We start from the raw sequence: 13,988 nt of genomic DNA, 5'->3' as shown, positions 1-13,988 counted from the left end.
ACAGATTTGGCAGCAAAAAAAGCTACAATTATGACTTCTGAAGCCCTTTATGTGTATCATGGCAAGCCGCCATGGTTATATAAATGGGAGGCTGCTTCTAGTACATACTTTACTTTAGGTTTGATTAAGCGGGATATGTGCTTGATGAGGTGTGCTTGGAGGCCTACCTAGTAGGGTTGCAACAACACTTCATTACCGTACAATACCCAGTTTTTTTTTTTTTTTTATACTTTTTTTTACTGTAACTCTCTCCTCCCTTTTTCCCATACTCAATACAATTCTTAGCTCACTAAAAAAAAAAAAAAAATAAAAATAAACAGCGCACACTGGCAATATATATTTCTTTCAACTTGGGTTTAAATCCTTCGGACATGGAATCAATAGGTTGAACGTTTTCTCGACTTTTGGCACATCAGTCATCATGTGGGATTTATTTTATATTAGATGCTTCATCTAAATTGTCAATCTTTACCAGCTTAACTTTTTTAATTAATTACTTTCTTTGTTTTTGTATTTTAATAAAGTGATTTCAGTAATTAAAGTGGGACGTCTGAGTTTTTGTATTAGATGCTTCATCGAGTTTTTGTTTTTGTTTTTGTTATTTTATATTAGATGTTTTTGTTTTTGTATTTTAATCAAGTGACGTCCGAGTTTAAAATTTTCAAATTGTGACTTTAGAAATAGATAGGGACGACACTCTAAGTGACGTCCGAATTTGTTTTTACTCAGACGTCTGTTCGAGTGTCACCCGGGTTTTTTATTAACTGATAGCGAGAGAGGGAATTTCCCACCCTCTCTATCAACTAATACTCTATTAGCTACGGTATAACACCTCTATTGGAAAGAGTTTTTTACATTTGGAGTGTAAAATTTCCACTCTATACGGTTTACATCCCCCATTGAAAATGCCCTTAGACTTACAACTTGACACAAGTTTCAGAAAGCATTTACCTACTGCTTATATTATTGCTCTGTGTTTTAATGTGCTCCATCTTCTGGGGGTGCCTCCGATATGTTATGCACTTATACTTGTAGGTACAGTGGTTGAACTTGGTCATGTTGTGTAGTTAATGGAGGACTTCATATTACAAAGGAAAAAGACATCCCTCTATATGTGATCTTTTAACCCTGCAACTTGACACAAGTCATGCTTCATTTTAGCTAGGAAGCCCTCCGAAAAGTAGTGTGACAATTAGGCTACTGTTCCTTTGAATTGCATTCAGAAGAAAGAAAAAAAAAAATGCATTAGCGCTGGGTAGGGGAAACCAATTCCGTCTGTTGTTTCTGCTAGCACTTAGAGAAATTGCTCGGCAACATTTAGGATGTTGTTCAGCACTTCAGCTATTAGGCAGTTTGCTACCAGATTGGTATTCACTTTAAGGGCTAAAGATGCTATAAAAAGATTAAAATTAATTTTGTGAGTTTTAACGAACTTATGACCTGTGCAATCCAGGGCTTCTGTTTGTTTTAAATTTTCCAGTTTTGTTGCCAAATTTTAGGAGACCGCACCGTACAAAAAACACCAATCAATACTTGCAACTTCTACACTTGCCTTCTGTCAACTGCATCTCCTACAGTTGAACTCGAACTTGCGAGAGAGATGATACCGGTACAAGCAAAACTTCCGGTATGCATTGAGGTGGTGGTGTATTGGGTTATTTCTGTTGGACTTAGTTGTTGGGCTTGGGAGCGGAAACTGCCCAATGCAATTTCATGAGTGCCCTGTACTCATGAATAAATATATAACCAATAAATAACTGGGGACTCAAAAATAAATAAGGTATTCGGTATGGGCACGTTCCATTTTGTGTTGGGTGGAGTCAAAAAAAATACATATGAAGATAACCTTGCCGATCTATTTAAGCTAATCAACAACTGAGACCATCACCAATAAACAGTCTCACAGTTTGAGTTGAACTCAAACTCTTAGGACAATAAGTATGAGACGACATGGTGAACTATGTCATTCTAAAACCATCTCTCTCCTTCGTGTTCTTCATTTTTTTTTATTGTTTCCCATCTTCACAGTTTCTTATCCTATATACCCTAGATACCTAGGGTATACCAATCCATCCGATTACGAGTAGAGTGACTGGCCCCATACAGGTACGACTGCGTTATCATTGATTTTCTATGCATTACTCCATATTAATCTGTGTTATTTGAATTCTCGGCCTAAGAACAAGTCACAAAAATCAAGTTTCTGAAATTTCGTCCTAAGTTGGAATCACCAATTATTGCTGTGTGTTTTAATGTGCCTCCGATATATTATACACTGATACTTGTAGGTACAGTGGCTGAACTTGGTCACGTTGTGATGTAGTTAATGGAGGACTTCATATTACAAAGGAAAAAGACATCCCTCTATATGTGATCTTTTAAGCCTGCAACAGGCTTTATTTTAGCTAGGAAGCCCTCCGAAAAGTAGTGTGACAATTAGGCTACTGTGTCCTTTGAATTGCATTCAGAAGGAAGAAAAAAATGCATTAGCGCTGGGTTGGGGAAACCAATTCCGTCTGCTGTTTCTGCTAGCACTTAGAGAAATTGCTCGGCAACATTTAGGATGTTGTTCAGCTATTAGGCAGTTTGCTACCAGATTGGTATTCACTTTAAGGACTAAAGATGCTATAAAAAGATTAAAATTAATTTTGTGAGTTTTAATGAACTTAGAGCATCTTTAGGTGAATACTTTTCTAGCATCAAACACCAAATTTCCAACACCAAATATCAAATCGTTCAAAATTTGGTTCCAGTTTTTGTGCTGTATTTGAAAAGAAAATAAATAAAAAAGTTAATGTCCGACACATCACACTGCTGTGTTCCAAAAACTTGACTTTTAAGATGGATCATTTGACATTCATCATTTGATATCGAAAATTTGATATTTCTCCTGAAGTTAGTGGATATTTTTTTGGTTTCATGTTTAGTTTGGTTAAAAAATTGGTGTTTTCTTGGTTTCTTTTTGTTTTAAATTTTCCAGTTTTTTTGAAACTTCTCCACTTGCCTTCTGGCAACTGCATCTCCTACAGTTGAAAACACATTTCTGCCAATAATACTGGTCTATAAATACAAAAGGACCCGACGAGCAAAATATAAAAAAGAGCCCGGCGAGTAAAATACAGTACAAACAACAGTTACAACTGATAAATAAAATGATGACAAAGGAAGAAATTAGCGCTTAATGCTAAGTTCTGCCCTAAGATGGAGGATGTCATTGATGAAATAATTGCTTTCATCAGCCATGAAGGTTTGCCATTGAATTTGAAACAGGTTGCGATAGCCAACTGCCTTCCCACCTGTGAATATATAGCTTCCTTTGTACTTGCTGACATACTCCTCGGTAGGTTTTGATCTAGCTAAAAACTCGTACTCTACACCAAAACTTACTGACCCTTTTTCTTGCATTCCTAAAAACAGCCCAAAGCAATTGAAAGCGCCCTGCTGGTCCATGTTGCAGTGGGCCGAAAGGAAAAACCCTTGTCCACCAAGATGGAATGCTTGTGAGTAGACTCGCCCTGAAGGGTACAGGTTTGCACACTCCTCTCGCTTGAGTTCCAGGTAAACTACACACTGCTGCCTGGGATGCTCAAACTCCACAACCTTTACAGGACGATATTTGTAAGCCCGCTCCACAAAGCGGCGGTTAATGGATGCAGATTCTTCAGCGGCGAGACTGCGTTGTCTATGTGGAGCCTCAGCCTTGAAAAAAAGGGCCTCAAGCACAACCTTGGAAGCAAGGTCATGTTCAAAGTCACTGCAGGTGAGGACCTTCTTCAGCTTCCGACAGGTCATGAAAGGAAAGCGGATTAGTCGACCAAGGCGTGTTCCCAGAACCTCTCGCCTATCCTCCACCTTAGGAAAATGGGTTCTCGCCCACTTTAGCATGAAATCGTAGACCGCGTCCTCTGATGCTACCTGGAGATCGTCACTAGAAAAGATAGCCTCAATCCCAGCCAATGGCAAATTCAGTACCTCATCTTGGAACCTAATCAGGTAATAATAGAAAAGTATGAATGGCACTCTATATTGCATGTACATCATTTCAGTATAACAATTGGGCGTGTTGGAATAGGAACAGATAAACTAACTAATGTGTAAAATCTAAAATGCATTAAATTACACCTAATCCACTGTTTGCTTGTTTGATTTTATTCAGGGGAACAAAATTGCAACACTTGGATCATATATTCATATATAAAATTCGTTAATACAGAATTTTGATCAATCAAGAAATTGCCGTGAATTTATTATCAATAACATACTTGGTTACGTCTTTGTAGCGTGCCGCAAGGTACTGCTTAGCTGCATCCGTCAATGGCTGAACTGCTTCGGCCATTAAAATGCTGGAAGGAAGCTCCAGATAAAGTAATGCAGAATCAGGTGTCATTGGCAAATTCCGTAGGACGCGACTACAGTATCTCATGCAGGAAGCCACCTCGTATTTATCAGCAGCCATCAGTATATCCAAAAGAGCAGGAGCAGTAGTTGCAGATAAGGTATTGCTGTACATAAAACTCAACAGCTCCATGAGTGCAGCTTCCTCTATTCCAATAAAGAGAAACAGATAAGTAAGCCTCGTGGCAAATGGCATCCTGTAACTTCTTCTATTACAAAAAACAAAATTAAACAAAAAATTAAGCCTATATATAAAATCACAAGCTGGTAATCCCTGAGGACAACAACAACCTGTAGATTACGTTTAAGGCTGTCACTTTGAGTGTCTCTCTTTATACCATTGGATGGTGTGTGGATGTATTAGTGAGATAATGATGAAGTATCAAATATGTCCTTGGAAAACAGACATCTCCAGACAATCAACTAGTACCAAAAATACAGATAAATATCTTATCCTGGACCTTTGTTTTGACATCAGAACTCATCCAAATATTATGGGGGGAAAACTCATACTACATTTTAGGATGGTTGGAGAGAAAACCCTAAAGAGTAATATTGCGCAACAAACGTTTGTTTTCTATTAATCGCAGGCATATAAGTAATACATTCGATTCAACAAGAAATGAAAACACTGTATCAAATCAAGGGCATCTTGTACAGTGTGTATACAATTGACAATATTTCGAAACGAAAACTAGGAGGAATAAGATAAAATTGTATATTGAACACCTTAGAAATCAATTGAAAAAGTCCAAGACAGAAAACTCCAAGGACCTTAGCAGTCCTATAATAAATCATAGTTGAAATTACCCAACATCGGGACATTCAAAGAGATTGAAAAGGTTTTCTAATTTAATCGTTGGAACTTTTCCAGATGCATATCTTAACCAATTGTCTTTTGACTCTTATCTTTCTTATATCGTTCAAATACAGGTTTTCTTATATCATATACATTGTACAACAGGTAAAGTAGCAAATAATTCAATGAATATTTTTGTTTATGATCGTCTACACACCCGTAAACATGACAAACGAGACATTTCAACAGTCTATCTGGCAGGGTCCAATCTGACGATAAAAATACTGTTTCAATTACTAATAACTAAGTACCATTGACCACTTTAAAGAAGAAATACCCCATATTTCAAATGTGAATAGTGAAGTTTATCAGTTTAAGGAGGTTATCCAACCAAAAAATTGAAAAAGAATGAATTAATAAAACCAATAAACAAATATAAAGTCATAAACTGCTGCAAATGCTGCTAAGGGATAAATGAAATGACCAGGTTTTTTGTATCTACCAGAGGCATTGATTCGCAAAGTTACATGTCGCTGCTCTGATTCCCTCATCCCATTTGAGAAAAGCTACAAAATACAATAAAAAAAAATTAAAAAAATAGGCAAGAGGCAATAAGTATTTCAGCAGCAGTTGTTGATATAACTCCCTTTTTTGGTTGGTACAGTGGAAACTTTACCTTGTAGATGACTTCATGGTCTTTAGATGACTTAAGTTTTTTACCTCCTTTCTCTTCTGTATGGTTGCATCGTTCACCTATTTTTGCTGCTTCAGTCCCAGCTTTTGATGCTTGGGGCTTTTGTAAATATAGACTTATAAGTAAATAATGAATTTAGCTTTCAATCAAAAAAAAAACTTTACCTTGTAGAAAAATGGACTTTTGGCTGCTAAGATTGGGGAGCTGATGTGTATAGTACTAACTCTCACAACAGTAGAACAGTCCATGCTCCAGGATGAGTTACTGTTGATTTCTAAGGCCTCATCACCTGAAAACAAGAACTAATTTGTTAAAATAAACTACAAAGCTAATTGGGGTAAAAGGCTTTGGGACCAATCCATCCCCAACAGAAATAAAAGATGTTTTCACGATGCAGCAATAGTGGATGGATCAGATGCATGTAGCAAGCAGAAGTACTTTCATCCTCGGGATTCAAACAATCCACAGCACCCAGAAGAAAATATAAGCATATGGTCAAAACCAAGGCAGATAATTCAATCCTCCGTGCACATATAACCAATAATTTTATTCACGACGGTTTGAATCGTCTCAAATCCTCTCTATCACCGTGGAAATCTTATTTCTTTCAGGTCTCTTTAAGACGAGTTATGCTACAAGATAAGTAAGTATCAGCTCACCTGAATGTGTCTCTTCAATCATTGCCACAGCATCTTCGTCTAGATTCTCGTACGGTCCTCCATCATCCGTATCAGGCTGGTTGCAGTTCAATATATGGTCCTCATGGTACACAGACAACTCAATAGCTACAGAAAAAAAAAAATGGGAGTCATTAGTTTAATAAGATGCTAGGACTAGACTTGAAAACTAATCTGGCATAGGTATATGCAAGAGTGATCTGCCTATGTAACACATCAAATTGTCTATTAAAAAGTGTTCAGTCACGGAACAGAAACATGATGCTCTGAGTCCATAAAACTTTCCCGAAATAACAACCATGCAGAGAGCAAAAATGACCATGCCCTGATTTTATCTACATCATACACTGGCAAAACACTCTAGAATCATTTCCATAAACCAAAACCCCTTAGACATATTTCAGCTCCAATTCTTGTAATTACGACTACCAATACATAAATAACAACAAAGCTACCATCTTTCCACGAATACAACAATAACATGTTCATCATAAATCTAATTAAAAAAAAAAAAGGCTCACCATTTTCCTTGTGTTTAATCTCTTCTCTTCTCCTTTTCCGATTTCTAGCCCAATCAGAAATACTATTACAACCTTCCCCATCAGATTTACTCTCACTCAATCCATCCATGATCTCAATTTTCAATATCCGATCCGAAAAATTACTATCGTTAAAAGCAAACCCAAAATCCCCTTCCCTATTACCACCACCACCACCACAACCACCTTGCTCATAACGACTAACAGCAAAATCAGAATCCATTTTAGGTTCAAATAGATCTAACACCTCTTTCTTCTTCATCTTCCACTCATCAATCAATCAATAAAGTTTTTGGTTTCGAGAGAGAGGAAAAGTTGAAATTTTAGAATGGGGATAAAATGGAGATAATAATAATATTGATTTTTAGGTAATGAGTGTGCTTTTCGAGAATATTTCAACGGCTAAAAAGGGGTAGTTGAGTAGTTTTCATGCCTGTCGGTTCTAATTTTACTACCTTGAAATTGGAATGGAAATGTTTTTTTTCCCTATATGGGCCCTTGGGCCTTTAAGGAAACAAAGCACTAAAATGTGAGGCGACCAATTTATCTGACCAAACAGAACGGTGGTGTGGGGCCTGAAGGGCTCTATCCGACAGTTCAAAAAAAATTTCAACAAAATATAAAATTATGAATCTATTCAAGTATTTTATTTCCTTTTTTGTTAAAATTTTGTTAAAACTTGAAATTGGAATAAATGTTTTTTTTCCCTATATGGGCCCTTGGGGATCTATCTCAAATGTGAAACCAATTTATCTGACCAAACAATTACGATTGGACTTAAACACAGTGAATTCAAGTAATTTAGAAATTTGTACAATTTTGTTAAAACACTAAATATTTATCGGATCTATCTAGAAAGTCAACAATTATGATTGGACTTAAACACTAGACTAGTCCATATATTATTGGGCCTCCAAATTTGATATAGTGAATATATAGATAATGGAAAATTAGGCTGACCTTGATTGGATTTTCTGCGCGCGACGAGTTGTTCAGTGCCGTAAGACCCTAGTTTCTGTATATCGGGAAACATAATATCAGCAATTTTGACCAAATACTTGGTGATTACTGCATGACCTCTAAAGGAAGTCATAAGTCTATCAGAATGTGATAAAATTTCCACCCGTGATCTTGCAGGTTGGGCCATTAGAGGTCAAGTCAATGTGTATTATTATTATTTTTTTAGGTGAGCAAAAGGGCAATGTGTATTATTGAGTCAGGTGTATTTTGTACACTGACTAACGCATTTTCTTTGTATTCTATGAAATTTCTCTTCTTTAATTTTTGGGTAAAGTCTGGCACAAGAACACATACACTGATGGCTCATTCTTTTACAAGAAGACATGCACAGGTAAGTCTTTTACAGGCTATTCTCTTAGAAGGAAGTCGAGGAACAATGCCCTTAAAGTTAGAGGGCTACACTACTCCAGAGTCTTGTGAGGGTAAAAATTTAGTATGGGAATAATTTGAGAATTATTCGGTGATTGAAAAAAAGACGGTACAGTCAAAAATTCGCAATACGGCAATTATGCGGTGTTTAATTAATACGTGTTTTAAACGTTTGGTTGGAAAAATTCGGAAGTCAAAAATTCGTGATATTATATTAGTAAATATTAATAATAGTTGTCATTTTTTACAACATAACAAATATATCTAAATAATTTAACTACAAAAACATTGAAACCAATTGAATGGTCTACATAGGTACCTTCATTTATTTGTTCTTGGATTGAAATTAACGTTCAAATTTCAAAATACACACATACTATAACATGACAATTTAAATATTGCCAAAAAAAAAAAAACAAACAAAATTTTTGGATTAATTTATCACTAAAAATATAAAAGTGATGAACTTAACGTAAGAGTGAGGGCATAAAGTACATAAAAAGTAACAAAAACGCATAATCAATTTTTTTTTTTTTTTTTTTTTGAGAGCCGAATTCGACAAAATCCGTATTATTCGTTTCAAGGCAAAAAAATCGCGAATTATTATGAATCTTTCAAACATTCGGAAGCATTATACGTTTTGCCCTTCAAAAATTCGATTCGCGAATTATTCGCGAATAATTCAACGAATTGCTAACAAAGCTCCAGAGTTCATACACCAAATGCTAATTTTTACATACTATGCAACCCCCGTGCAACGGATACCTAAATACATTGAAAAGCGTGCCTTTTCTGGGCAAAATTTTGGTACATGTTATCATCAAAATCAGATTTGCACTTTCAGCAAAAATAAAAATCATATTCCCACGTCCCATGGTGATGATCTTTGGTGCATGGCCCGCTCTAGGTTTAATGACTAAAAGCTATTCGAGGCTCAAACTTTTGTCCATACTACTTAGAACAAACTTTGGAGAGTTACCGTTAAGAGTTCAATTTGGATGAGTTTCTGTGTCCTAATCTTCAGGAGTCTGTTTATCAAGTCGGTAAAAGTGTGTAATGAACTTAATAAGAGGTCACTTAGTATTGAGTAAGTTGCTGACTCATATAAAATATTGGGGGCATTTGCGATACTCCCTACATTTGAAAATCATTTGCGATACCTTTCACATTTTCAACTTCCATCGTTAGTTGACCAAGTCAAACTGTACAAAAAAAAACCCAAAAAATTCAAAAAAAAAATAATTAAAAAAAAAATCGACCTAATTAAATAGTAGAGATTACCAAAATACCCCTCCACTAAAAGAAAAACAAACAAAAAAAAGGAAGGGAAAAAGAGTGGTCGTGAGTTTAAGGAGAATGTTCATGAAAATAATCGAGCTCTTTCCGACCACCCATTATTGCTACTAAAAGATTGCGTCAAGGTGCAAAAAAATCCAATCGCAAACTCTAATTTTGCAAAAATGAAGATAATTTACTCTAATTTTTTTCATTTTATTGAGTCTGCGTATAGTTACTTTTTTAACTCATATGATTTTGAAATGTAGAATCTTTGTACTTTTTTTTTAAAAAGTGCCAAATCAACATCTTTGAAGAAATAGTCGAAGAAATATATAGACTTTGTTTAATACTGCTAGCTGCACACTTGCACCCTACTTATCTACTACTAATATTTCGTGTTCTAAGATTGAGTTTTTGTGGTTAATTATAATATTGAAGGGTGTGTTTTTAAATAAATAAATAAATAAGTCAATTTATTCAATTATTGTTCTTGGCTAAAGTATTAGGTAGCTGAAATGCTGAATACACAATAGTTTATAAATTTTAAATCTCCTCGGCTATCGAAAAAAAAATCTCCCTAACTATATTACAATGTTTTCTCTTACAAGCGAAAAAATGGTCTTGAATCCCCACGAACTGGATTTTTTTGGGTTTTCTATATTGTACTATTTTCCTATATAAGAAAAAGTGTGAGGAGGGGCTAAAATCAAACTAAGGCGTCCTCTTTTCTCTCTCAATTTTCTTCTTGATTAGTTATAATAAAATTTTACTTGATATTAGAGCATCAAATTAAAAACCGATCATTTCCTTTTCTTCTTATTCTTTTCATCTTTTCTGAATCTACAAATTTGCTGGTTTGATTGGAGTTTAGGAAAACCCTAAATTTAGTTGTTTCAGTGATCAATCAGTCTTTGTTTGAAGATTTGGCTCGAGTATTGGAGTTATTTTGTTTTATTGTTGTTGGGAGTTAATTTCGTCTTCTCATATTTGTGGTGGATTTTGATTTTTTCTTGGCTAAATCTCAATTTATTTGGTAATTCTTATTTGTTACACTGATTGATCTTTGTTTATTAGATATTTTCGTTGATTGTTATTGGTTTATCTCGGTATTGTTAAATTATGGATGATATGTCTAATACTTGTAAAAATTCACTTGTTGTTATTGGTGGTCAGAGTTCCAACTCTAACCAACCTCCTTGATATTTTCATGATGATATTGGTAAACAGATTACGTCAATTAAGTTGGACAGTAAAAATTATTTAGCGTAGTCACAAGATGTTAGGGTTTTTCTTCGTGCTAAGATGAAACAAAAGTATTTGACTGATAATCCACCTGATGAAAATTCTCCTAGTACTGAAACTTGGTAGAGTGAGATGTCCATGGTAATGACCTAGTTATGTTGCTTCCATTGTTCAGTTTCTTGATACTACAAAGAAGATATGGATCGCCCTTGAGGAGATGTATTCTCAGACTTATAATGTTTTTCGGATTTATCAGATTTTTAAAACAATGTTTTCTACTAAGCAAGGTGACAAACCATTGAATGAGCATTATGCTCTTCTTTACAGCCTTTGGGAAGAGTTATTGATTTATCAACCTATAACTCCTGATGTTGAGACTCAACTCGCAAACAGGAGGAGGATTTTCAGTGTGCATTATTTCTATTCAACTTAAATCCTAATTATGCTGTGTTTAAAGACCATATTTTAGCTAATGAGTCTTTTCCTAGTGCCGCTAATGTTTATTCTCCGCCCCAGCGAGCATCTATTGTTTATACACCTTTTGTTTCCAAAGATGCATCTACTATTGCTTTTGTTTCTAATGGTCGTGGTGGCTCTGTTAGAGGTGGTCGATGTCGTAGTAGTGCAACAAAGAGGAATGCTAAGAAACTAAGAAGCAATCTGTTCTTAGATTTTCACTGTCACATTCTTGGTGAAAAATGACACACTTCGGTGAGTGGAAACCGTGTTGGATCGGGCAGCCTCACTTCGCTTGAGTTAAAGATTTGAACTTGACCAGGAACATATTTCGGACATAGATCTAACTTGTATTGCTAGCCTGCTAGGCTTCTGGTTTGGGATTTGGCCAAAGGAATTGCCAGAGGAAAACATAGACTAAAAATGTTTTTTTTTTATAGTGACTAGGGTATGCCTGTGTCGTACGGGACTGATGAACTTGACGCGCCTTCGGCACTATCTAGCATGAACTCGACGCGCCTTTGGCGCTATCTCCTCTACCAGCCCAATTGGTCATTATCCATAAGCCCAATAGTATCAATTGGGCCAGCCCTATATGCAGTACCATGTTTATAAGCCCAACTGCAATTGTTGACTTTTGAGTGATTTTTAGATAGATCACATAGATACTGATTTGGTTTAACAAAATTGCACAAACGCCTAAATCACTTGGATTCGCTATGTTATATTTTGTGAGGAAGATTTGCTGCCGGATGGGGCCCTTCGGCCCCATACTGTTCTGTTTTGTTAGATAGATTTTGTTAGTCTTTTGCCTACGTTTTGGTTGGTCTCACACTCACTATATTTGCTCACCAGCGCACCATCTTGCCTTGGCTACAATTGCCTCTTTCTCATTGTCCTTATGTAGACTGTAGAGTCCTTCTGACTTTATATTGAACCATGCAGAAGCAGGATTACTTCTGAAAACTTTTGTGGTGACTTCTCACTGCTATGAATATGATGCATCTGAATAATTGAAGGAAGCAAAAGAACAAGAGGAACAAGGGAAGACAAAAGAAGCTACAAAAGAAACTTTCTGAGAGCGTGCCAAATGCATCATTCTCTGATACAAAAGTAACTTGATCAGGGGCATTTACATAACCTTCAAGCATAAAACAAACATTGTTTTGTGAAACTATCATTCGCAGCTAAGAAAGTAAGCAACAAAATTTGTGCTGGAGATCACAAGATAGCTGGGCGCATACATTTGCACAGTTAGCCAAAAATAAAAAGAGTGTAATGAGATATAAGACTGAATTGACTATTACAAAAGTACAAACTTGGTCTTCGGCAATTGGCTTCCAATTCTGTTAAGTTTTGCTTACACAGACAGCAGATGTGAGTAGTTTCGGCACAAGAACGCATGGTTTGAGCAATCTCTGCACTGAACTTCTCTACCCCTGCTTGTACATTTAGATTATTACAATATTATAATTCCTCCTCACAACACCATTGAATATTGTGAGCAATCTGTAAAGTATATGGAATCTGGTTTGCTCAAGATATCTGAAGATGAAACAGAGAAAGGAAATGCATACTTGGTTCAAATGAACAAAGATCCTTACTACACTCACAGCCTGCACACACACACACACACCACTCACACACAACCTGCACACACACACACACCACTCACCTACACTCACACAGCCTGCACAGAGCACTCACTCACAGTCACACACACACAACACTCACACAACCTGCACACACACAGACCACACACAGTCAACAACCCTGAACGAAAATAGACGTATCTTTCTTCCTAGTTAACATACCTGTACTAAAACAGTTGTATCTTTTCCTATATATATTGGATTGAAACAAATCCAATTAGATATTAAAGCTGAGTAAGAACTCTACAACTTCTATTTGAACCTCAAAACCTGGTTCCTACTCATAAATCCACACAAGTCAGCACAACAAACCACAGAATGAATAACAAACAAAAATACAAACCAAGTTTCTAAATCTGCAGGTTTTCCTGTTCTTCTTATTCACAACAAATCCAAACAAAACCATCATCATATTGGATTGAAACAAATCCAAACAAAACCATTACTTTTTTTAATAGTAGTTTCTATTTTGCTGAAGGAAATAAGATAGCTAGTATGCCCTCAACCTATATACCTTCATGGCTTCATTTACTTACTGCAACCTTAGAATTATAAATTAAGCTGCTAAAGAGAAACTTAATACAAATCGTCAAGTTTCTTTTCATGTAAGTAGTGTCTTAATATAGAAACCGTAGCTGTTTTAGAAGGAAAAATCAATATATAATGTCTATCCATAAAAAATGATTAGTTCCATCGCAAAGCTAATTAACCTTGCTGCAAGGGAAGAATGGTGATGAAAACAGCAGCATTGATTCTCTTCCTCTTCTTCTCGTACACGAGTGCATCTCTCACTTCTAGTACCAATATGGTTTCAGGTACATTTTCTTTGTATTAATGCTCTTTATTTAGTACTTAAGGTCGTCGGGG

The 13,988-nt window shown here is 35.8% G+C and overlaps 1 protein-coding gene across 2 annotated transcripts; it reads right to left on the bottom strand.

The window, feature by feature from the left end:
- Positions 1-3,040: 3,040 nt before the first annotated feature.
- LOC147513368 (BTB/POZ domain-containing protein POB1-like) lies at positions 3,041-7,620 on the bottom strand. 2 transcript variants are annotated; one of them, XM_086596405.1, is made up of 7 exons: positions 7,087-7,563; positions 6,548-6,673; positions 6,053-6,177; positions 5,871-5,987; positions 5,697-5,760; positions 4,263-4,542; positions 3,041-3,985 (listed from the first exon to the last, which is right to left on the bottom strand). In XM_086596405.1, the coding sequence occupies exons 1-7, from the start codon at positions 7,364-7,366 to the stop codon at positions 3,172-3,174; spliced, it is 1,806 nt and encodes a 601-aa protein (XP_086452531.1). In that variant the 5' UTR covers positions 7,367-7,563; the 3' UTR covers positions 3,041-3,171. The 2 variants fall into 2 exon arrangements, with proteins under 2 accessions (XP_086452531.1, XP_086452533.1); XM_086596407.1 differs by lacking the exon at positions 5,871-5,987 and having other exon boundaries at positions 7,087-7,620.
- Positions 7,621-13,988: the final 6,368 nt, after the last annotated feature.

Source organism: Coptis chinensis, chromosome 3, assembly GCF_015680905.1.
Source record: "Coptis chinensis isolate HL-2020 chromosome 3, ASM1568090v1, whole genome shotgun sequence".
NCBI classification, from domain to species: domain Eukaryota; kingdom Viridiplantae; phylum Streptophyta; class Magnoliopsida; order Ranunculales; family Ranunculaceae; genus Coptis; species Coptis chinensis.
This window is presented reverse-complemented; position numbering and strand designations above follow the sequence as displayed.

Bases quoted from the DNA above. Each gene is read 5' to 3' on its own strand.
- LOC147513368 (XM_086596405.1), bottom strand. From the start codon at position 7,366: ATGAAGAAGAAAGAGGTGTTAGATCTATTTGAACCTAAAATGGATTCT. The intron at 6,674-7,086 runs GTGAGCCTTTTT...TTTTTTCTGTAG, and splicing joins GATTAAACACAAGGAAAATG to CTATTGAGTTGTCTGTGTAC. The intron at 6,178-6,547 runs GTGAGCTGATAC...TCTTGTTTTCAG, and splicing joins GATTGAAGAGACACATTCAG to GTGATGAGGCCTTAGAAATC.